Raw genomic sequence first — 24,306 nt, forward strand, 5'->3', positions numbered from 1 at the left:
GGCCAGGTGGCTAATCCCATTCTCTGACTGACTAGGGAACTACACCTAACAGCCTGTTATCATCACAAAGGGGCAGAGGCCAGTTTAGGCTTGGAGTGTCTTAATTAAGGTTTGACTGTCCATGCTGTGAACAGACATCATGACCAATGCAAGTCTTATAAAAGACAACATTTCATTGGGACTAGCTTACAGGTTCAGAGGTTCAGTCCATTGTCATCAAGGCAGAAGCATGGCAGCATCCAGGCAGGCATGGTGCAGGAGGAGCTGAGATGAGAGTTCTACACCTTTATCCAAGGGAAGCCAGGAACAGACTGGGCATGCTCAAGCATCTAGGAGGAAGAGCTCCACCAAGCCCATCCCCCACAGTGCCACACTTCCTCCAACAAGGCCACACCTTCTAATAGTGCCACTCCCTGGGACGAGCATATACGAACCATCACAGAGTGAGTCTCCTATGAGGATTCTAAAAGGAAGCAGCTCTGTCTGCTCTGCTGGGTTTGGTAACACCACCCAGAACCCCGAGCTTATATTCCTCTAGTAGCAGAATCCCACCCTGGGGACCAGGCAGACTGGATGGAGTCGGGTATCTCACTGCAGACTGTGCCCTTTCTCCCTTGCTAGACACCCAAGGGCCGTCCCAAGCCTTCCTTTCCAAGGCAGAGATCACAGGCACAGGAGCTCCTGGCTCCCTTGTCCCACCAAACCCATCCTGTCTCTCCCTACCCAGCATCCTGGAACTCCCAACTCTCGGGAGGACCTGCTTGCTGTCGGGAGCCAGCATCAGAGCCTCGGCCTGCCAAACTGCTGGGTACCCTTCAGCGTTAACCTGACTTGGGCAATGGGAAATGAAGACATGGCAGACACGTGTACAGAAAAGCTGGGATCGGGTAGGGGTGTGTACTCTGACGGAGACACACCAGAAACCAGAAAACTTGGTGCGTTTATGATATACAGCTGGGTGAAGAGGAGGCAAGTTAACTGATCTTGGTGGGGGTTTGTTGTGGGAGCCGTCTCTAGCCGCAGTCATCCAGGCAGAGGAAGGCTGTGGCTGATAGCTTCCACATACACTGACCGTCAATGTGGGTACCCAGACCAGGAGAAGGCCCCGCCATTTCCCGTGAGTCTGACGCATCGGTGTCCTTGATGTGGTCCTGCTCATGTCAACAATGCACACACCCAGGACTTTGTCCACAGTCTCTCTGGACATCACTTCCTCCCAGGAGCCCAGGATGATGGCCCAGCTTTCCAGCCAGGGCTAGCTAGCAGGCGCTATTTAGGAAGCACTGTGTATCGGCAACTCCAATCCTCTGTGCTTACACGAGTTTAGTCTCTGTCACTCAGCAACTTGTTAAACCCCAGGCCTCACCCAAGTCTGCTTTGCTAGGTTTTAACTCATCCCAGAGAAGTTGAGGCCATTCTAACGGCTGCGGCCACAGAGGGATATGGAGTTTCCTATCTCAATAGCCTGGGCTTTCGTTACCTCATTTGGAGTCAAGTGGCTGAGTGCAGCCGGCTCTGGGAAGCCCCTGGAGATACACTGTCACAAGAGGGTTGGAAAGAAAGACAACTCCATCAATTGTGTGCCTTGTAACCATGATGACCAACCTGAGTTTGAGTCCTCAGAGCCCATGTGGAGGAGAGATCCAACTCCCACAAGTTGTGCGCTGACTTCTACATACACACACACCATGGCATGTGCACACATACACACTGAACATATGCAAAATAATTAAGGAGCCAGATGCAGTGGGGTGTGTGTGTGTGTGTGTGTGTGTGTATATATATGCATCCATGTGTATGAGGTATACACATACATACCTTGAAGGACACCTGTGCATCTGCGTATGCATGTGTACCTACACACAAAAAGAATCATCAGGACGTCAGAACTATGTTGGCGATCTCAGTCTAGTGTCTGGCTCAGCTCTGCAATGCTGATCTGGGCTAGCACCACAAAGCCTGGCCTGTGAAACCTGAGCCTCTTCTATGGCCACGAACCTGACATGGAACACAAGTCTGGCAGCCGAGTGCTCTGTCCTGGGGGGTGGAGACCGGTCCCTGTGACAATATTCCCAACTGCCCAAACACTGAGCAGGTATAGTCTGGATGTCATTTCTTAGCTTGCCACAAAACCACCTGCAGAGAGGAGCCTTGGGACCTGCCCTGCCACACAGAGCCTGTGAGATGTGACAGAACTGTGCGGCAGTCAATGGAAGTGAGAGATGGTCCACACACAAAAAGAGCGGTCATGGTTTCCATCCCAGCCTACTTGTCTCTTGTGCAGCATCTTCCTCCCAGCTGAAACATACTCCCCAAGAATAAAGGGGAAGCCCATGAGACTCGGGATAAAGCCACACATCTAGGAAAGCCTAGACCCGGCAAGGTTCTCAACGGCCCCTCCCTGCTGCTTACGTTCCTGGGAATTAAATAAAGCCTGCTATAACCAAAAGCAATCTGGGGAGGAGATGGGTCTATGCTATCCTACAGCTTGTAGTCCACCATTCAGGATGATGGGGCAGGAACTGAAGCGGACTGTGGAGGGGCGCTGCTCACTGGCTTGCTCCTCACGGCTTGCCCAGCCTCCTTTCTCATATGATTCAGGACTACCTGCCCAAGGGTGGCATCTGTCGGTGGCACAGCCTATGATGGCCTGGGCCCTCCCACGTCAATCACATGTCCCACATCAAGAAAAAGTCCCCTGAGTCTGTACACACACACACACTTTCTCAGTTGAGGTTCCCTCTTCCCAAGCGACTCTAGCTTGTGTGAAGTTGACACGAAACCAGCCAGCACACCATCTGTGAAGCAGCAGCAAACATCTGGGGCAACATCTGGGGGAGGAAACTCCGAGGAGCACATGCGTTGGAGGAGGCAGAGGTACCTGTAAGTCGTACAGAGCTCCGGGGTTGCATTTGTGTGTCAAACTTGAGCTGTCACCTGTGCTATGGTGGACTTTTCAGAGATGCAGCTGCCTGTGCCATCCCTGTTCCCATAATCCCTCACCTATGTTCCTGCTAGGACCCCCCATTAAAAACTCATTAGTTCATCGAGGCCAGCAATGGCTCCACAGCTAAGAGCACTCCTGTTCTTGCAGAGGACTCAGGTTCAAGTCCCAGGCCTGGCATGGCAACACACAAGCATCTGTGTCTCCGGCTCCAAGGGATCTGGTGCCTTCTTCTGGACTGGCCTGGCTCTGCATTCACGTGGTTCACAGACATACATGCAGACAAAAGACCCATACATGTAAAAGAAAAATCTTACCTCATCAGTTCACCAAGTTAGACATCAGTGCAACCTTTTTTTTTTTTTTTTTTTTTTTTTTTTGGTCTGTCATGGACTCTCTTTCTGGGATGAGTATATGTGTGTATGTCACATCTCCCCCCAGGAAGTCTGTCACACAGCATTGCCATAAAGAGAGATCACTTCTGGTGCCCAATATGGAGATCAGCTGAGGCCTGATTAGCATCAGCCTGAGTTCCTGCATCTCTTTCTCTTCTAAGAAACCCTGATGGCCAACTCTGAGCTCTCCACACGAGACAGGCTGACCTCCTTAGCCGCTCTCTTTAGCACCTCAAATGAACTCTGGCTGGCAGCCTTCTTGCCGCCACCACTGTGGGGTCTGGGGTAAGACCTGTGTGAACCCAGCCCTGAAGCCCAGGACTAGGGGTTGAAGGCGTGAACCTCACCACGTGAGGAGGTTCCCCTTCCCCTTCGCTCCAGAGTGGGAGGTTGTATGTGGTGGTCAGCACCGCATGTGGGTGGAAGCAGGCACGGGGACCAGGTCGAACCTGATTTCATTTTTTTGTTTGTTTGTTTGTTTTCGAGACAGGGTTTCTCTGTGTAGCCCTGGTTGTCCTGGACCTCACTCTGTAGACCAGGCTGTCCTGGACCTCACTCTGTAGACCAGGCTGTCCTTGAACCCAGAAATCCACCTGCCTCTGCCTCCCAAGTACTGGGATTAAAGGCGTGTGCCACCACCTGGCTCGAACCTGATTTCAAGGTATCTATGAGGTTTTTATATGAGAACATTACTTCAATCCCAGAGGCTGTACCCGAGTGTGTCCGGCCTCATATGACCTCTGGAGGGGGCTGAAGAGAATAGAATTAGGAGGAGCTCTGCCCTCTCCATGCCTGTTTTAGCGTGAACAACCAGCTGACACAGCATAAATATTCCCGCTAAATGAGTGTCGGTGGAGTCAGTGTCCTTATGAGGCTGGCCTGCAGGCGCGTGCAACCTATTGTCTGAATTGATGTAGGCCTGCTAAACAGACAGTGGGGTGGGCTCTGTAAGAAAGCTAAGCATGAGTAAGCCAGCATTGTCCCTTCACGGTTCCCCGCCCCAATTTCCCTCAATGATGGGTTGCAACCTGGAAGCGGAAGCCAAAAAACCCACACTCCTCCCCAACTTGCTTTTGGCCCACGTGTTTTTTGTTTTTATCACAGCAACAGAAGGAAACTGGAACCGTACCCCACCCAGGGGCTCATACAGCTCTCCGCTTCTCCTGCCCTGGGCCTGGGACGTTCCTCTGACACCCCCAGTCCTCAGGTCCTTGGACCCGGCCTGAATGGCACCCTCTGCAAACCTTCCGGTCCACACCGAGCTTGCAGACAAGCAGGTTGCCTTGCCTCCATTTCCATATATGGAAATCGCCTCCTATAGGCTCTATCTCCCCGGAGGGCCCTGACCAGTCACCGACATGTAGAGTGTTAGGGGTGAAAATAAGAACTTTGGACTCTCTCCCCTCGCATAGTGTCTGGACATCAGCAAAGGTGAGCCCATGATACAATACAAAACACGGATTTGCATTCTTCTGTACATCTAGGGCATCCAAAGCAAATTAGCTCTCAATAAACAAAAGTTCTAAGGGTGTGCTGGGGGCACCGGAGAGGCGCCTCAGGAGCGAAGAGTGTGAGCTGCTCTTGCAGAGGGCCCGGTTTGATTCCCTGCAACTCGTGTGGGCTCACAGCCATCTTTAACTTCAGTTCTAGGATATCTAGCATCGTTTGTGCAAAGCACCTGCACAATTCTCTCCCTCCCTCCCCGCCCCCAACACACACACACAGGAGGATGACAGTGTATTGAATCACAAGAGGCTGACCAGCCTTAACTGAATATGGTAACATACTATATCTGACGCAAGGGAGAGTGACTTGAAGCTAGAGAAACCATGCTCAACCCAAGGACGTCCCCAGCACTGGCCTTCTCTAAGTTGCCTACCCCACCTCTGCGCCACCAGCCCAGGATCCACCAATCAGGAGAGGAAGTCTGAAAATGGAGACTGAGCATGCTCACACACGGGTTTCAGAATCGCTCCGCACTTTTATTGTTCACTGTCTTCACATGGCAGACACTGGATCTTCCTCGCCGGGACCGAAATCCGCTCGGGAAGCCCTCCACTGACCAGGAAACACCGCGCCCCACAAAACTTTCTCTTTGTTTTCCTGACAATCTGGGAAGTGTTGAAGGGTGGTGACCCAGCACAGTTTGCACATGCAAAGAGAGGGAGGAAGGGAGAAAGAGAGAGAGAGAGAGAGAGAGAGAGAGAGAGAGAGAGAGAGAGAGAGAGAGAGAGAGAGAGAGAGAATCCCCCAAGAGCCCAGCAACGTTTTCCAAGTTTGGCTGAAAGCGGCTTGCCAGGACTTTGGGTTCGTGCGTTTTCCTGGCTTCTGGGAGGGGCTGGGACTGGGACACAGGCCGTGTGACCAGTTGCAGGGCATACTGTGTCAGTGGGGTTAGCAACAGCCACGAGTCCATGCTTTAGAGGATTAACTGTGGGGTGTGCAGAAGGAAAAAAAAATCCAGTTGAAGAAATAACAAAGGGTGCGCCAGAGTCTGGCTGGGTGGGTGAATCAGAAAACTGTGACGAGGGACAATGATGGGTGTTTTCCTGCCCATGTGAGGGTCTCCAGGGACCCTTTTTCCTGGACCAGTCAGTCCCCTTACTGCAGCCAGTCAACAGATTAATTAAATAACACATGTTATAAAACTTTAAAAATGGGGGCATTTACAGTAGGGTCCATAAATACGTGCTTTGAAAAGTGTCTACATACATATTTACAGAGTTGCAATATCAACCATAGTAGCCCTGAAAAAAAGACAGCCCCTCTCTTGTGTGACAACTCTCCCAAGTTTTGTCCTACTTTTGACAGGTAGGGACCAGAACGGAGCTGAGGAAACAGTATCAAAATTGTCTCAGGCATCCTCTGCCCCAAAGGCACAAAACCCTAGAACCTCAGCAACCAAGGTCTGCCTCCGACATCCACCACAGCAGGGGTCAGCCCTGCCCTTCCCTGGCAAGTGCTTTTACATCTGAAAATCTGAAAATCACCCATTCAAAACCTCCTTGGGTTTTTTTGTTTGTTTGTTTGAACCCATCCATATACTTTTTATTTCCCTCTTTATTATTTTTTTCCCTCTGCTTCTCTTTGCAGCTAACTTGCAAGGGTCGGCTGCTAATGGTGTGGGAGGTCCCACCAGAGGAGACTACAGAAGACACAGGAGAGTCACACCCCCACCCCAGCGTCCCCAGACACTGCTTCTTCTAAATGAGAAGGGGTGGGCCAGAGTCTGCATCCTGGGCACGGGCTCTGGGGTTCGCAGTGGACTCTCAGACCTCGAGGGGGAAATGAAAGCTGACGGCTCCAGTTGCTTAGGGAGGAAGGGGGGAGGCTTTTCTACTCTTTCAGGCTCCGCCCTGATGGATCTATATGCTATTTGCTATTGATTCCCAGAGACAGTGTGAGGAAAAAGGTCGGTGGGGGTGGGGGGGGCATGGCGTGAAGGGGAGCTTGACCTCTGAAAGGTTATCCTTAGACAGGTCCTCTCCCCACCCCTCAGGGCCAGATCAAGGTCCCCAGCGACAGCAAACGGACAGTTCGAGAAGCACAAGGCAGGGCCAAGGAACTCTTTTAAAAAATTGCATAGAAGGAGATGCCCCTCCCGGGCAGGGTGGCTGCACCACAGAGCACGGTTCTGGGCCATGTCCAAGGATCATCCAGAGGACGGCGTGGAGGTCCTGCTCCTGAGGCCAGGACCTCGGCTTGAAGACCACACACATGCACCAGCACACACACATGCACACATGCTCTCTCTCTCTCTCTCTCTCTCTCTCTCTCTCTCTCTCTCTCTCATGCTCACTCTCTCGCTCTCACAACTGGGAGAGGTCAGTGCTCTCTGCAGGACAGACTGCTGGTCCCTTTGGCTTCACTGATTCCAGGTCACTTCAGGTGCTGAGAAGAGAGACAAAAAGAAAGTGACAACGCAGCCGGTACTCGATGCCTCCATCGGTGACCTGCGTGTCCCTGCTTAACTGTTACACTAAATGGTTTCCTAAAGTATGACGGGCATACCGATAAAAGCCCCGCTGGATATATCTCCGTGGCGGATATCCAGCATCAGATGAAGATGCAGAATGTGACTCCGACCTGTCCTGAACCATCCCCTCAGGATACCTCCCACAAACACATCAGCTGGTTTTTTTTTTAACCACTTTAGATGGCTTGCCCCTGCCTGTCTCCCTGGCTTCTTCCCCCCCATTTTGGCTTCCTTCCTCTCACAGTGCGGAGAGCCTCCTGCACTCTGACCACACACCCTCCTCACTGAGCTACAGCCTCCATCCCTCTTTACTTTATTTTGAGACAGTTTCACAGTGTGGTCCAAGGAGACTTCACACTCAGAAATCCTCCTGCATCAGCCTCCCAGGGGTCTGGAACTGCATCTTGGGCCACCAAGCCTAGCTCATTTTCTGAGAACTTAGGCAGCACATTGAACAGACAGACGCCTAAGCTTCTGTGCTTCGGTTTAGTGTGTCTGTGACATTCTAGGCGTGCAGTTATAGCTCGGTCTGTCTGAAAATGCTTTATTTCTGTCCATTCTGTCTGGCCATGCGGCTGTAGCTCTGTCCGCATGCTGCTCTATAGTATGTGGAAGCATGCCACATCTGTCCATCTGGTCCACTGCTGATGTACAACTCGGATGTTCCTGGCGGGCCAGGGATGCTCCTGGAGTGGTGGTACCACCAGACCTCCTGTGTGTGTTTAGAAGCCAGGGATGATGCCCTGCCGGCTCTCCCTGTGAGCCAGCGATGCCCCTTACTGCCCTCCAAGGTTCACACGGCCTCTGAGGCAGACAGCACAGACTCTCATGCATCATGAAGGAGACAGGCTCAGAGAGGACTAACTTTTCATGAGCTCGCAGGAAGCGTAGGCCCTCGGAGTGGCCTTCCCTCCTGCACGCACATGGGCAGCTCTCCCTCACTGGGCACAGTCGCCTACGGCTCACCTCCATCCGTGCCGGAACTCAGAGGACCAGAGTTCTCATCCGCATCCTACCCGTCTAATTCCCTCTTGAAACAGAAGGGTGCTGGCCTGCGTATTATTTTCTTGAGCTGAGATTCTATGTCACAGACTACGCAAATCTTTCTGTACCTGTGTCTGGTAGGGCTCTACAATGAACCGTGTCTCCCTAAAAGCCCTGTGTTGTGTCGGAATCCCTCAGGGTGATGGACCAGGACCTTTTGGAGATGGTTAAGGCCCAGCAATGTGAGGTATGGTAAGAAAGAAGTGATACTGTCTACAGTCCAGAAAGAGAGTCCTCGCCAGAACCAACCATAGCAACCCTTAAGGTTGTTCTCTGGCCGCTACATATGCGTGCATACAAACAATGCTCTGGATTATTAGATTGGTTATTTGATATTTCCATCTGTGTATATAAGGCATTCTGGTGACTGTTACTCTCCCTAACCCTCCCTTGTCTCCCACTCACCTCCTTTCAAGGCCTCTCCTACTAAGTTCCTTTTCAACCTTCACAACTTATTGTTTTGAGAGCCATGGAGTGTAACCAGGGCTGGCTGTCTGACTGTGGGTTTGGCCCGCTAGAGACATCGGGAGGAGCTCACCAGTGGGTACTCAACCAACGGCACTGGCTCCCCATTTCCCATTTTGGTCTATCAGTGGCCATTGTTTCACTAGTGTACAAGGGCTGGAACCCCCTTTCCACGGCTGAGGGTTGGCAGGCGTGGTGTGGGCCAACATACCTTATAGCTGGACCAGCTGTGTTACACACTAGCTCGGTGCCTGAGTCTCTTTGCGATACCACAGCAAAAATATCACCCAATGGGTAACGTTCAACACAGAGTGGTCTGCCCCTCGCCCCGCTGGAGGCTGCAAGTCCCCAGTTACACATATGGAAGTCGAGACTTGGAGACATTCACTTGTGGCCCGACAGCCGGAGAATGGTGAAGCTAGCTAGGGTTTGAACCCGGGTGGTCCAGAATCTACACGCTAAGGCACAAAACTCATGACTGCAGAAGGCCCCGTGCTAGCCTGGAGAGTCCTTGACATGCCATCACTCCCTCTCTCCCCCCTTCCTCCCTCCCTCCCTCCCTCTCTCACTCACTCACTCGTTCACTCACTCACTCACCCAAGATTTGCTCAGGCCCCACCCTCAGGCCCAAGAGCCACTTGAGATAGTGCAGGGGTGCCTCTGCCTCCTACCTGTTAAGGAACTTACAAAATGCCTACTCTTTGAAGAAGGGTCCCTGGAACTGAGTCGCTGCTGCAGCCTTGACCTTTCTGCATTGTCTGGTGATGTAAGGGGCTGTTGACGAGGCGCACCGGGAGGCCAGGCGGAGGCTGTAGCTGGATAGAAAGAAGAGTACAGGTCAGCAGTGGGAACCAGTTTGGGCCTCTGCATCACTGAAGGGGGGCAAGGATATCTTGGCTGCCCGTATCTCCCAGGCCTAGGCAAGGCGGCACTTCCTCCACGTATCTGGAGGGGTGACAGGAATTCCTAATGGAAATGTAATTCCGGGGGCCCTTTGTGTTTTCCTATTAAAGGAATGTTTGAAAGAGACATGATCCCACCCATTTCTCATCTTCTTTTTGCATGTAGCCAGCTTGTGCCTGGCTGGGCTCCCACCTCCTCTGGGAAGGCTGCCCTCTTTGCCTCCCTGCCTCACCCCTGCTCTGTCTCCCCACTGCAGTCCTCGGCACCCTGAACTGCTATGGTGGAACACGGGAGCTGCCCGCCTCCTGAGACACTAAGAGCTCAAGGTCATGTCCTCTCAGCTGCTGCTGCACCATTGGCTTAGCACGACAAGAGCCGGGATGGCTCTGTGTGCCCGGTGAGATCGGAGCTAGTCTGAATTATACTATAAAGTGAGCCTCTGTCTCAAAGTGAGCGATTGTACAGGGTGCTTGCCCGACTGTGCTAGGTACTTCACACAGACCAGCTCCCTTCTTCAAACGAGCGGCTGACTCAGATCCTTGTTATCCTGAACTGACAGAAGGGAAACTGAGGCACAGAGAGCTATGGGCAGACTGTCTCTCTGGGAACAGAACAAGGGGTGAGTATGGCTTGATTGACACTGGGCTGGTGAGGTACAGAAGGCAGAAGCGGGCAGGGCAGGCATTTGTCTGGTTCACCTGCTTGAAGTTAGCCGCAGCCAGGGGGAGCAGCAGATAGGAGCAGGGTCCTCCCCAGATCTAGTAAAAGAGAGTGGGACTCAGTATTATTTAACCAGGGCTTGTGTTTGGCAGTATCTGGTGGTATTTGGGTTGTCACACTGAAGGTGTGTGTGTGTGTGTGTGCATGTGTGTGTGTCCGCGCAATCGCGTACTGCATATGGCAAGCGATGCTCAGGAAGTTACGAAACACCCCACAGTGCACAAGGCAGCAAATAGCTATATGGCCAAAGTCTAACACAGTAGTGCCCCTTAACAACAAGGGATCTTCTCCAAGGCATTCCGCGTCCCCAGTGGGTGACTGAAACTACTGAGCCCAGTGCTGAGATGGTACTGAATCCTGAATCCGGTATACAGTATGGCAATCCACACACACACACACACACACACACACACACACACACGAGTTACGGCAAAGCTAGGCTTAGAAATAAAGGAGCCAGGCCTGGTAGCTCATACTTATAACCCCAGCACACAGAAGCTGAGGCAGGGGGATCACATGAGCTCGGGGTCAACCTGTGCAACAGTTTCACATCAGCCTAGGCTAGAGTAAGAACTCGGAATATTCTTTCTCTTAATATCCTGCTGCATGTTCAGCTTCCCTCTGAGAATCCTGGGCAGCTACTCTTTGGCCTTTGTTACCTTCCTTGTGAATCTATCAAATATTCAAAATCAGCCCCTAGACTGGGAAGTCTTGCAGGCTCCGCCTTCCTCTCCAAGTCTTCTTTCCTTGAGAAGAGGCAGCAAATACAGCCATTTCCACAAGGGGGCGCACTTTCTCCCTGGCCCAGGGTCGTGTCCTCCCCACCACACCCACCCCCCACACCCACACCCACCCCCCCCGGGGCAGGAAGGAAGGGCCCTCTCTGTCCTTACCCCTAGGTTTCTTTGGAGGAAAGGGAAGACAATTTCAGCCACACTCACATTGGCCTCTGTGAATTCCACATTCTTTCTCTCTGGAGCCTCCACCCCAGGGAGTCAAAAAGAGCAAATGATTCTATGTTAATTTCACAGATAAGAAGATGGAGACATGACTCAAGCACAGGGCTTATTCTTGGGTGGCAGAGCCCAGGGGTGTACTCCCTGACTGTGGTGGACACCAGGTCACCACCTCTGCATCTCTCCTATCATCTGCAGGATAGACTCTTCCCTGCCTTGGGAGGTTGAGAGCCTACAGCTACTTTGGACCGAGTTGGTCCCCTGGTCCCTAGGGAGCATAGGACTTTTCCAGCCCAGCTGCAGGTAACTGCCACCTCAAGATCCTGGAGGTGAGCTTGGGAAGCTGAGGTCTGAACCTAGGTCTCGGGGCTTTTCTGCCTCCCTCCAGTCTGCTCTGCAGAAGTGTGATCTTTCCCTGCTAAGGACACACTAGATCACGACACCCCTTCACTCCACTTTTCCCCACCACCACCCTTGGGACAAGTCCACCTTTTTTCTATACTTAGGATGTACAGGATCCAGCTGTACTGACCCCCTGCCCTACCTCAGTCGTTCAGAAATCACTGCTTCAGCTAACTTGGCCAGAGGGGTTTGGATAGCTAAGAAACAGAGCCGTGTTCCTAAGATATCCAGTCAAGCATCCGACTTCCCTGAAAGCAAAGCTGTTCTGGGGCGAGGGGGGGGTCTCCTCGTGCCTCACACACACTGGCTGTGCTCAGAGGGGTGCACCACCTGCAGCTAGTGCAAGATGCCTTCCGGAAGCTCATTTCAGGAAATGAAGTCCAGTGGCCACATACACCATGCAGCCTGCCCCAATCTGTACGGACAGACGGCATGGTGCAGACACCACAGACAGGGCTCCTTACCCAGACCTGGCACTTAGGCAAGGCTCGGAAAAGGTCATCCGCACAGGCAACTTTTTCTCTTTGCAGTGTACTTTGTCAGGCTGCTAAGTCTGTCAAGACACTCTCCCTTTCAAGACTCCTCTTTCTTCCTCTAGGTCTTTGCTGAGATGGTTCCCTGTTAAAAACTGTACCCGAAGATCTATCAGCGATTAACAGTTGCTGGAGGGCATGGAGACATTCTATTCAGTGGTGTATCCACTGTTAAGGTGACCGTGACCCTATAAATAATCTTCATCCATACTCCTATAAGCAACTCTAATGACGCCCAATAAATGGGTCATAGACAGACAGACAGACAGACAGACAGACAGACAGACAGGGAGAGGAAGAAGAAGGAAGGAGGCATAATAAGAAGGAAAGAAGAGGAAGAGGAAAAGATGACAGCTAAGTTGGGAAGAGAAGGGGGACCTGTGGGAGTCAAAAAGGGAGAGAAGATAATGGGAGTTGAATATGATCAAAGTACACCAAATACATGTATCAAACACCATAATGAAACGTATTATTATGCAATTGTGCATAACTAATATGTGCAAATAATCCCCCCAGCATCCAGGCTTCTGCCCTGTGCCCTGTGGAAGAACAGCTCTGTGTCTAAGGGATTTGGATTCCAGGGCTCAGGCAGGCCTCAGGCTGCCAAAGGACTCTGTTCCTTTTCAGCTCCCAGGAATCTGTGCAAAAGAACCCCCGACAGGATGGCATGTGCGGGAGAAATGGGAGGACGTTCAGAAGACAGGGGTGGGGCACGTGGGGATGGAGGGGGCTGATACAGAGCAGGGGAGCAGCCAGAAGCAGCCAGGTCTCAGGCCGTCAGCAGCACATGGTCCCTGTGGGAGTTAATCTGCTTGTTTGTCCTGGTTGCCTCCTATGAGGTGACAGAGCCCCAGTGGTTACCCTAGCGCTCAAGCCTTGGGGAGCGAGGGAAAAGGTGAGGTCACAACACCTGAGCTTTCTCAGGGATGGGGGACCTGAGACCAAGGTGAAATAAAGCCATAACAAAACTACAACAACAAGACAAAAACACAAACCCTGAAAGGGGGCTGGGGTGTGGCCCAGCTGGCAGCTTATTGGAAGCTACGGGTTCGAGTCCTACCGGCACATAAAACCCGGTGCTCGGCTGTCACGCCAGCACTCTGCCGGGGAGGCAATCAGAAGGTCAAAGTCATTCTAAGCTATGGCAGGAGTTCGAGGCCGCCTTGGGCTACATGGAACCCTATCCCAAGATAAATAAGTAGAAGATAGGTAACTATCAATAAGTCATTTTTAAAAACAACTTAAAACAGGCAGAAGATACCCAGTCACTGAACAAATTTCTAATATAAAGACTGCTAAGTGGCATGGCAGAAGAACAGGACACTGAAGAACATGGCCTTCACTGGCCAGAATGAGGTGGCCTTTGCCTGTGAGGAGACGTGGCGAACCCAAAAACAATCCCTGGCTTCCACCACAGAGGTTCCTCCCACAACTCCTGAAACCTGTCCAGTGCCTCCCTCTTGAAGCCACGTTCCCTCACCTGATGCACACAGAGATCACTGTCCAGCACAGCAGGGGGACCAGAACCATAGCACGGGGCCTAGGGTGTCAAAGCCTGGCTCCCTGGGCTCGTGTGGGGTATACACAGCCACGAGGCAAGCCCGCATACAGGACTGCGCGGCCCATTGCGGTGGAGTGAACCGTATGTACAGAAATGAAGGCAGGAGGAGTCCCAGAGTATGCGGAGGGCAGGCAAGGGCTGCAGAGTCAGAGGAAGCCGCCGGATGCGACTGTGTGAGCTGCCAACTATGAGTCTCGAATGGACTTGGTTCTTACAGGTGCTTTGGCAGAGGTGTGTCTAACACACCAGGGAGGTGAAGGGGAGGATCACATAGGCCCTGAGTGAAATGAGAAGCTTGCTTGTCCCCGATGTGACAACTATGGGTTTCCAGGGCCAGACCTGGGGAGACCAGACAGAAGGCACTTGATGCCATCCAGGGAGAAGTGATGGGGTCGGGGATGGCCTCTGCGGACTGCTGGAGGCTGAGCTGTGAGAAGCTGCAGATTTAGACATGTTAGGGTCACGGCAGAAGGAAGGCAGGTAACGCCGGGGTTGGGCACAGGGGTGTGAAGGGAACACGCTTAGCTCCAGAGCAGGATGAGTTGATCCTGCTGCTGTGGGGAGGGCACTCTGGGGAGAGCCAGGCCAGCTGGGAGCAGATTCCACTTGAAATGTTGACTGGGCACCCAGGGGGCAATGTCAGGTATATGGCTGACCCAAGACTCAGATAAGGACTTGTTAGCACCCAGAGGTGAAGGGACGGGGAGGGGGCCCAGGGGCCACGGGTTCGACATGGATATGGGAACAGTGGGAATGAACTGCGTCAAGGTATGAAGTATCTTAGGGACAAGGCAGGTAACAGTGACCACCATTAGGGTGGTACACCACCAAGACCCAGAGCCACCACATGTTGTTCAGTCTCTCGGAGGCCAGTGTTAGCCTTGGGAACTGTGGTTCCATGGCTGATAGAGACAAATGTTCAACCGTGACTTCAAGAGAGGGCTGAGGATTCAAAAGCACGTGTAGGCACAGAGACTAGGTCATGGGAGCAGGGTGACTTAAAGGGACAGGAGTTCTCCAAGGTATAGGGGTGGCTTCACCTGGCTAACCTCTTCCCCCCCTCCCCCATGCACAGACTACTTTGGGCCTCACATTGATGCCTTACTCATCTCTGTAAATTCGTGGCCCGGTTCGTTGGGAATCTACTGGAGAGTCTGTATTACGCCAGAGGCAGAGGGGAAGGACAAAGGCGTGCAAGCCGGTGCCAAGGGAAGGCAAGCCTGAGGCCTATGCTGAAATCCTCTGAGTACTGAGTGAAGGAGCCACCAGACACCTCCAGGAACGCCGGTCACTTGGCGTTTCCCATCGTGGGCACCTCCCATTCAGAGCCTACCTCTGCCTCTGACTTGTATTGGGGCCTCCAAAAGATTCCTCAACGTCTCTAAGCCACAGGAGACTCGCCTGAAGAATAAGTATTTCAAGAAGAGATGGCCATATGACAGCATTCGTGAGCTAAGCACTGGGGGCCAGGGAGGATGCTATTTTGGGTCTCTTGCAGGAGTTGCCCTGTAAGGTATGATCCTGTCTTATTGGGGGTCAAGAAGAGGTTCAAAGGGGGTGGAGGCACCAGCTAGCAACGATTACAGGGAAGCAGTCAAGATACAAATCCACAGCCATTCGTTCCCAGCCTACTTGCACCCCTGACATAGGCCCAGCAGCCGTAGAGATGAAGGGTTCTTCAGTGTGGGGTCCCTCTGCCGTAGATCTGACAGACCTCAAGGAGCGTGCCAGGTCTGCTTTGAGCTGTCCCTTTCCAAGCTCAGAGGAAGTCGGGAACAGAGGCTCTAACTCAGATGCCGTGGTAGTGCTTAAAACACCCAAGATAGGGCTCACGGCCAAAACTGGACTTGGCTTTTTCCCCCTCCCATAGCTCAGCAGTGGAAGTTTGAGAGCAGGCTCTGCAGAGTTGGTGAGCTCTATACATACTTCTGCTCAAAACAAGGTCCACAGATAACCATGAGGTGGGTGGGATCTGCAGATCTCAGGGTGGAGGGATGCTGAGGGGGTGGAGGGATGCTGACACCGAGGGGACCTGCAGCTGAGGACAGGTAGGTGGCGCCTGATGCACAAATACTTTCTGGTCCGGATTGGTGCTGGTGTCCAGCAGCTTCAAACAAGTCCCTCTGTGCAGGAGTGGGGAAGAAAAGACAGGTGGTCCCTGAGGGGCAGAAAAACACTGGCCCTCCTGGGTGGCCAGATGGCTCAGCAAGTTAAAATGCTAGTGATATAAGCTTGAATAGCTGAGTTTGATTCCTAAGATTAACATTAAAAAAGCAAGCAAACAAACAAACAAACAAACAAAAAAACCAGCCAGATGTCATGAGTGGTGCATATCTGCAATCCCAGCACTCCTACAGGGGGATGGAAACAAGTGTCAGACACTAACAAGTCAACTAGACAGTGTTGTAGAAATAAGAGTCATCTTGTCTCAAAATGAGGTGGAATGAAATAAGTACACGTATATACACACACACAAACATATACAAATAATTTTTCAAATTAAAAAAAAAAAAAACAGAAAATCCTTGGGCCTGGCTGGTTCTGGTTCCTTCAGGGGTCTCTGTGGTCCTGATGCTGGGGCATCAAGCTGCGGTTGGCACGGGGAGCTGGCAAGCACAGCCTGGCTGCTACTTTCTGGGTCTTTTTAGTCAGTCTCCTCTTTAACACTGCAAGATGGTCCTGTCCTTTTTATGGCGGAGGGTTTCTGTTCCTTTCCAACAGGTCCACAAGGCCCTGGCCTCTTTCTCACCCAAGAGGTCTTATCTATTGAGCTCTGCCTTGTCGGGGCTTCTAGGTCAAACCTGTTAGGTCTGAACTTGAAATGTCTAGTGTGTAGTAACTCATAACACTTGACCCAGTTAACAGGAAGGTTGGCAGGACAGCCGAACCTGAGGACCTCGGCCAAGGAAGCTGCCAGTGAGGAAACCCCGTGTGTGGAGGCCACCCCTCCAGCCAGCAGAGGAAGATGCCAACCAGGTTCATGGTCAGAAAGGAAGCTGAGCCAGATGTTGCAAGGGATTTGCTCAAGACAGCACCATGTGGCACTCTAGGTAAGGAAGCTGCCATTGGCTTCTGCCTCACAAGGAGGGCAAGGGGTGTAGGGTACAGAAGGAAGCTTAGGAATCAGGGAATGGTACTGATTGGCAGACTCTCCTTTCCCTTCCAGCTGAGCCAAAACACACCCAACTGCACAGAAGCCAAAGGGCAGCTTGTGCCTGTCCATCTCCTACCTATGGGGCCATTGCTGCCGTGGACACAAAGGGACGCTCGGAACAACACGCATCCCCAGACAGTAAGGAACAAATCCGCATCCAAGCTCTCATGTAGCCCCGCCTCCAACACCCGGGTCCCTATTCCCAGGAGTCAAATTCTCCTAGCGCTTGCATCCCGAGGGTTTCACTCACTGCCAGTGCTGCCCTGAACGTGGGTCAAGGTGTCTGTTTTTTTACAACTCCGTGAATACATCTGAAGGTTCAGACCTCTCACACAGACACCCCTCCCCCACTCTACCTAGTGCTGCCTCTTAGTTTCAGGGACATCAACTCTGCAGGACCCTCTTAGCCAGCATAGGAATGATCCCCCTAACTTTCTCCTCTCTACATCTCTCTCGAATGCAAATTTGTTTTATTTTTTCCCTCCAGTTAAGTGAAGTACCATTTGCGATGGGGCTGAGAAGAAAATAAATACATGTGCCTGGATTACTGACTGCCAGAAAATTAAGACGACCAGTGTGGAAAATCTAAAGAGGGATGGTCTTCCCTGGCATTACATGGAATTGCTCTTTTCAGTGACAAAGTCCTTTGGAGATGCTGAAACATCATTAGGACCTGTCTTTTAAAGACGAGCTTAGCCAAAGATGTCAAAAGATGAGGTGAGTGAGTACCAGGGCAAGGCAAGGCTCAACTTTCACAGGGTTTGCGATTGTTGGTACAGAGGTTCTTATAGGCTTCGTGTGAGGTCAGTGTTGGTTGTGGGACTGTAGCACTTGGCATCAGGTGCCAGTGAAGATGGTTCACCATAAGAACAAGCCCAGAGGTGAGCGGCTCACAAAGGCCTTATCGCCCCCTCCTCCGTGGAGAGGCGCTGGCAGAGTCCCACACGGGGCTGGCACTGTCACTGGAAAGGCACGCTTACCACGTGAGTGCACGGGCATTAGTCAATGGGAATGGAGCTGCCAAAAGACCAGGGAGATCGTGGGATGGGGGCCAGGTCCCGCCTTTAGCTTGGGTGCCTTCCCCGCAAGTCCTCACCCTGTCTGGCGCCAACCTCAACAGTTTAACCTGCTCCACAAACTGGAGGACAGTGTGGCCCCAGGTCATCTGTCCCACCCTGGGCTGTTTCTCCAGTTCACTGGGTGGAGGCCTTCCAGAAAGGCTCCTCCTGGCTGGGGACAGACAACCTGGCCCAGTTACAGGTTGCTTCTGACTTGGGGAATACAGGAGCTTGCAGCCACGTGGAGACAGGTACAGAATGGCAGTCCCTCCGGTTCCTCCCCCTTACTGCCCTTGCTAACGGCATGCTGGGGGGCCTTGTTCCCTGAAATGTATTCACCAAGAGATGGGTACGCCAGCATTTCAGACTGGGTAAGCACCTCGCCCAAGCATAGACAACTGGCTTGAAGAACCAGGATTGAAGCTCACAGTACAGATTCTAGCTCATTGCTGACCCAACTTCTTCCCCCCATAGTGCCATCTAACTCGTTGGCACTATGTGATGTAGCCATGAGCCAGGCTCCAACACTGCACACTCAGGGAGGCAGAGGGGGATGTTCTCCTAGGAGATGGACTTGCTCAGGGGCCTATGCCAAGCCTCAAGAAGAGGGGCGTATGGTTTAGCTTCGTGCGCTCATGTGTGTGTTAAAGACAGGACAGTCTCAGGTGTTGTTCCTTTGGTGTGGTCCTCCTTGTTTGTAAAGATAGGATCTCTCCTTGGCCTGTAAGTACCAAGGAGTCTTGGCTATCTAGCCAGGGAGCTCTAGGAATCCACCCATCCCTGCCTCCCTGCCTCTCCAGGGCTGGGACACAACTGAACCATATTAACTTTCAGGAACAATGTTTTCATTAGTGACTCTTGGGAAATAAACACTGGCGGGGGTGGGGGGGAGATGTCAAGGTTTACAGAGGCACCAAGCTCTAACCATTGGGTATGGTGTGTCGGGGTGACATTAAAGGCCAATGAGCTCAACTGTGTCATTCTGTTCATAGGTGGTGTCAGAAAAAGGCCAGCGTGTTGTTTCCGCCTTGCCAGCCCCTGGCCTCCAGCGCTCTAGGCGACAGTGAGCATGTGACACTCTCGGTGACTGGGAAGACCTGTTTCCTTCATCTGCAGCATCACCCTCTGATTCTGCCAGCTGCTTTATGACAGCAGCTCTGACTCATGGGTACGATGGAGAAATCATGAAGCTGAGCGGCATTAGGCTGTGGAACGAGGCTTTGGAGACATGTTCAAACACGGCCCAGCCAAGTGGGTGCAGCACTGTGCAAATCAGCCAATGTAGAAATCGACAAGGGGCTTCCTTATTCTGGATAAAAAAAAAAAAAATCAGAAGATATAAGAGCAGTGCTGCAAAGTATTCTGGGTGGCAGTACTGGAAAGGGCGCCCTTAGATGCCAAGTGACAGGATTAAAGTAGGAGGTGCAGCTCCCAAACTCGGATGAACAGAATCGAACACTTTGTAGGTGGCTGGCTCAACTCCCTACGTTCAGGAGGCTTGGCTAAGGTCAAAACTTGCCTGTAAGGCTTCAGGTGGACTGTGGAGGAAGCAGCCAAGTGGACTCTGAATTAATGAATGGCACTAGGCTGCTCTGCTAGGACATACAGCCTCAGCTGTCATGTTTTCTAAGTATGTACATGTGTGAGTACACGTGAGTGCACATGAAAGCCAGAAGACTGAGGTCACTCTTAGAAATGCTGTCCGTGTCCTTCAAAACAGGCAATTCTCAGTGCCTTGGGGCTTGCCAGTGAGGCTGGACTGAACGGCCACTGAGCCCTGGGGGAGGGGAAATCTACCCGTCTCTGCCTCCCCGAAGGTTCTGGGGATCGAACTCAGGCACTTATACATACAAAGCAAGTTCTTTTTGTGCCACCTCCCGGACTACTGTCTAAAGCACTAACCTTTAGCAGGGTTTGACATCACCTGGCTCGACAAAGTAGCCCTTGTCCCTCACTAGATTATAACTGATCATTTTAACAGCTCCAAGAGTCACATTTTAACCTGAAACTACTGGAGTTAGTTTCACCAGGGGGTCTTTGAAGTGGAGTAGCTTTCTTTTCTTTCTGCTGTCCTACAGTTGTGTGTCTGTATAGCTATCGGAGCTGTGGCAGGTGCTGGAGATGACACATGGGTGTGCTACACCAAGGTGGCCCATGGTAATGATTTGAGTTCCTATGTCCTCTTTGGGAAACTGCAAAAGGACAGACAAGCCACCTGGACCTCACCGCTGTCCCTGACTTGCCAGTCACTAGAGGGTTATAAAGATGGAGAGAAAACATGCATGAAAGAGTCTGACACCTGAACTCTACTCTATACCGAGGAGAATCAGCAAAAGCAAGAGGAATGAAGAATTAAAACCGGAAGGAAATTACATTAAGAGCAATATAGATCTTAATACAGAAAGGGGGTACATGGTCTGGTTACAACTCATTTGGGAAGCTAATTTTAAAGCCTCTGGGGACACACTTTAGCATATCTAGAACTTTCCATAAGCTTCCCAGGGCTCTGGGTCAGCCACAGAATGGTAGTTTCTTAAGCTGAAATTAACAAGACGTTTCAATACTCCAGCAAAACACTCCCCTCACCTAAGCAGGTCACATACAGCTCGGAATGTCACCCCAGTGAGACAGTGGTTCCGGGTGCCACTAATGGGCTTTAAAGAATATAAATGTTTTAAGGACAGCAACATAAGTCATTTTGCACAGCAGCTGCTTTAATCGCCGTGCCTGGGCTCAATCCGAACACCGATGGAGACAAGCAGCAGCAGCAGGAGTTTCTTCAGCCACCCCTTCCCTCCAAAAGTCCCTTGGTGACCATCACCGTGAGACTGCTCAAAGCACATGCCATCCGCTTCACATGAGCCAGCTTCTGAATGTCACCTGGCAGTTACTCAGTGACACCACCCAAGATTATATTACTTTGTCACCAAGTGGGTGTTGACACTACTAGGTCTTCCCAGGAGCCTGTCACCTTCACTAACACTCGTGGCCACCACGGGTGGAAGCCTTGTTCTGTAGTACTCCTTACTGACAGAACCAAGGGAATCTTAATTCAGCCGGTTCTCCCAACTCCACTCCACTGAAACCAAACCAAGTTCTGTGTGTGTGTGTGTGCACACGCGTGCGTGTGCGCGAGAAGCTGCATCAAGAAGAGTTATAGAAATGAGTTTAAAACAACTAGGTGGCTCTGCACTGCAGTTCAGCATAGCAGCTTGTCAGCCTGCTAAGTGCCAAGTCCCCTTATACTAGTGTGGTACAGGATTCAAGTACTGTCACCTCTCCCTCTGGGTTACCTGTACTGAGAATTCTACTTCCCCCAGGTCCCAGGAGGACATAGTGGGGTCCCACTGTACACTGGTAAGAGATGCCACCACACAAGGACACAGTGGCTACTTTTGCTCAACAGGACTGATGCGTTCCAGGAGTCACCTCTAAGCCCAGGGGCACAGCAATGCTCTCTGGCTCCAGGGTAAAATGCAGAATACAGCCAGATACCTCATGGCCCACACTGATGTTTTCTGATTGGCAGGAACTAGGGGCCAGAATGAACGCATCTGGTCAGTAACTGGAAACAGAAGCCATCTGAAAATGTCCCTGCTTCCTAGCTGGGCTGGCAGTAGCTGGCCCTGGTTGTGAGAAGAGGATGCTATGACCACAAAACTAAATCCAAGAGCTTATATGACTTCACCCCAACAAGGAATACTGAAATCTATCTCAGCAGAAACAGCTCTGAAAACAATGTAGGCACTATACCTGAAGGCCAACATACATTCTTGCTGCTTATGTGTGCTGCCAATTCTATGTCTCCACGACATGAATCCTGTTTAAAATTTACCTTCAGACTGATGCTGACTTATTAAAGTATAACTCCAGTAGATACAGTCAATGTCTAAATACTGACAGGAGATTCCTGCTCGGAACATAAACCTACACTTCACAGTTCTAGACTCTGTGGCTTCCTAAATGACATCACAGTCGTGCTCCAGCCAACAACTCCGGGAGCACTTCTCACAAAATCCTCGGAGAAGCAGCTTTTTAGGAAGCTTCCAGCTCTGGTTTATTGCCTGAACACTAATGTCTTCCTTAAGATGTTTACGTTTCTTGTGACATCTGCCTGGATTTCTTATCACTTTCCATCAGAGGCTTAAGGAGGACATCAAGCCAGCACAAGTGAGGCAGAAAACACAAGTATTTTCAGGACCCTCATGGCTCAAAATTGAATCTGATTTTTGGAATTGCATTAAGTAATTTAATGCAGTCACGTAAGCTTAACCCCACCCCATCTCTAATTCTCAGGATTAGTCAGAAAGTAAGTGAAACTGATTTACCCTTACCCTTAAGGCCCAACCACTCTTGTTAAATATGGGGGAGGGAAAGACTGGTTTAGTTCCCAGCATGTGACAGCTCACAACTGTTCGAAGCACAGGCAGGCATGCACTACACAAATATAAACGGAGGTAAAACCCTCAGAAGACAAAGTTCAAATGACCTTAAAAAAAATACCATAGGCAGATCTGAGTCTGCACGTAAAGCAGGTGGACGTGGCTCCACTGGCCTTCCTTTGGGGTTAGTACACAGCTGACCAGGGCCTTCTGGCAGTCTCTAGCGGACTTAAGAATCATGGTCAAATGCAAAAGTTTGATGCTAACAGACCTGATTATATGTGAGTACACTTTGTTCCTGTTGCAGTCAACTGTGGCTGAAGCAAAGAGTCCCCCCTGAGGACGGCAGTGTGATGACAGACTGCCTAGTCTGAAGGGAAGGACAGAAGGACAAGGGGGTGGGATGGGGCAGAACTGCAGCCCAGGGCAGCCCCTCAGCCATGAAACTGAAACCTACAAAGATGATCCAAGTGGACGGCTCCTCGAGCAACCCTAATCCTTCCAGAAGAGGAAAGGGGCACTGGGAAGGGAGGACGAACAAGTAAGGAATGAGCAGCGGGAACGGGCAGTGCTCCCAAAGCACACCTGAGCTGCTGATGTCTTCGCTAATCACAGTCACAAACCTGAGGTTATGTCCTATTCATTTTTTTCCCTGTATGACACTGCTTTTTAAATCAGGAATCTTAACGCAACAAAGATGAAGTAAGACCCTCAATCTGGATCTGTTATTTGGTATTCCACAGCACTGTGCACTTAAGATCCAGGCAGGTGGACCAAAGTCTGAGGAGGCTGTGGTTGTCCCTGCTCCCCTTGGCTCTGCACACACCCTAGTCCTGGGCCACCAAAGCACGTTCCCTTGGTTGAGTCCAGAGTTCAAGAATGACTCCTGCAGCGCTCTGGCACTCCAGACCTGTCCTACAGGATGGTCATGAGGCACCAGGAGGCTCAAGAACCCACAGATCTCCGGGTATTGAACTACATATTCAACTTTTGCACGTGTGCTGAGATGAGCCAGAATGTTTAAAGGGAGACTGACTGTCCAGCACTTCTGGGTCTCATAGCCTATGCTGATGAGAGGTTGGCTGAGGGACAGCTCTTCAAGTGAATTGCAGAAGCCTTGGGTAGGCCAGAAGGGATGTGGTTCTCTCATAATGGCCTGCCCACACATTCTGGCAGAAACGTCACTGGGCAAGTGATAGTCTCAGGTGTCAGGGAATAAAGGCCAGAAGCCACCAGATCTCTGGAAAGCCAACAGACAAGAGTCTGTTGTCTCCTTGGCCATCAAGCAAGGCCTGAAAGGTGGCCTGCATATTCACAAAATCCTCTACATCTACCTGGGTTCTAAATCCATTTTTCAAAGTAAACTGCCCTCTATAAAGTTTCTTATAGATGTCAGTCAAGTCAAAGCAAACCTCAATATCCAATCAAGTGCCACATGTCTAAAATGAACTTTGATATCAGTAAGTATTTTGACCCAAGTATGAACATCTGCATTTCTGGGGCAGAAACACTCAAACTTAAAAGTTTGCATCTTAAAAGTTACATCTTTCCTGTCACTCAGTTTTGGGACAATACTCTAAATACTCAGAATTTTAATTAACATTTAATTAAGAGGAAAGACGAGGAAAACACAGGCTCACAGCAGTTTTGTTTTGTTGAGACAGGGTCTTATCATGTCGAACTCAGAGGTCTGCCCCCCACCCCCACCCCCGCCTCCTGAATGCTGGGATTAACGATGTACAGCACTGGACCTTCCTGGAGTCATGTTAAAAACTCAAAACTACGTTGACTCTGGAAACTCTTCTTGCCAGGA

The 24,306-nt window shown here is 51.1% G+C and overlaps 1 protein-coding gene across 7 annotated transcripts in view; it reads right to left on the minus strand.

Moving 5' to 3' along the window:
- Positions 1-5,300: 5,300 nt before the first annotated feature.
- Prdm2 (PR/SET domain 2) overlaps positions 5,301-24,306 on the minus strand; it is a 103,499-nt gene continuing 84,493 nt past the window's right edge. For 5 of the 7 annotated variants that reach the window (XM_052177979.1, XM_052177983.1, XM_052177978.1 and 2 more), the window contains 2 exons: positions 9,523-9,639; positions 5,301-7,230 (listed from right to left, as the gene is read on the minus strand). In XM_052177979.1, coding sequence (XP_052033939.1) covers positions 7,224-7,230; positions 9,523-9,639 — 124 coding nt within the window. In that variant the 3' untranslated portion in view covers positions 5,301-7,223. Of the gene's footprint in view, positions 7,231-9,495; positions 9,640-24,306 lie in introns of all 7 variants that reach the window. The other 2 variants (XM_052177980.1, XM_052177981.1) reach the window with 2 other exon arrangements.

This window comes from Apodemus sylvaticus, chromosome 3 (assembly GCF_947179515.1).
Source record: "Apodemus sylvaticus chromosome 3, mApoSyl1.1, whole genome shotgun sequence".
Lineage (NCBI taxonomy): Eukaryota > Metazoa > Chordata > Mammalia > Rodentia > Muridae > Apodemus > Apodemus sylvaticus.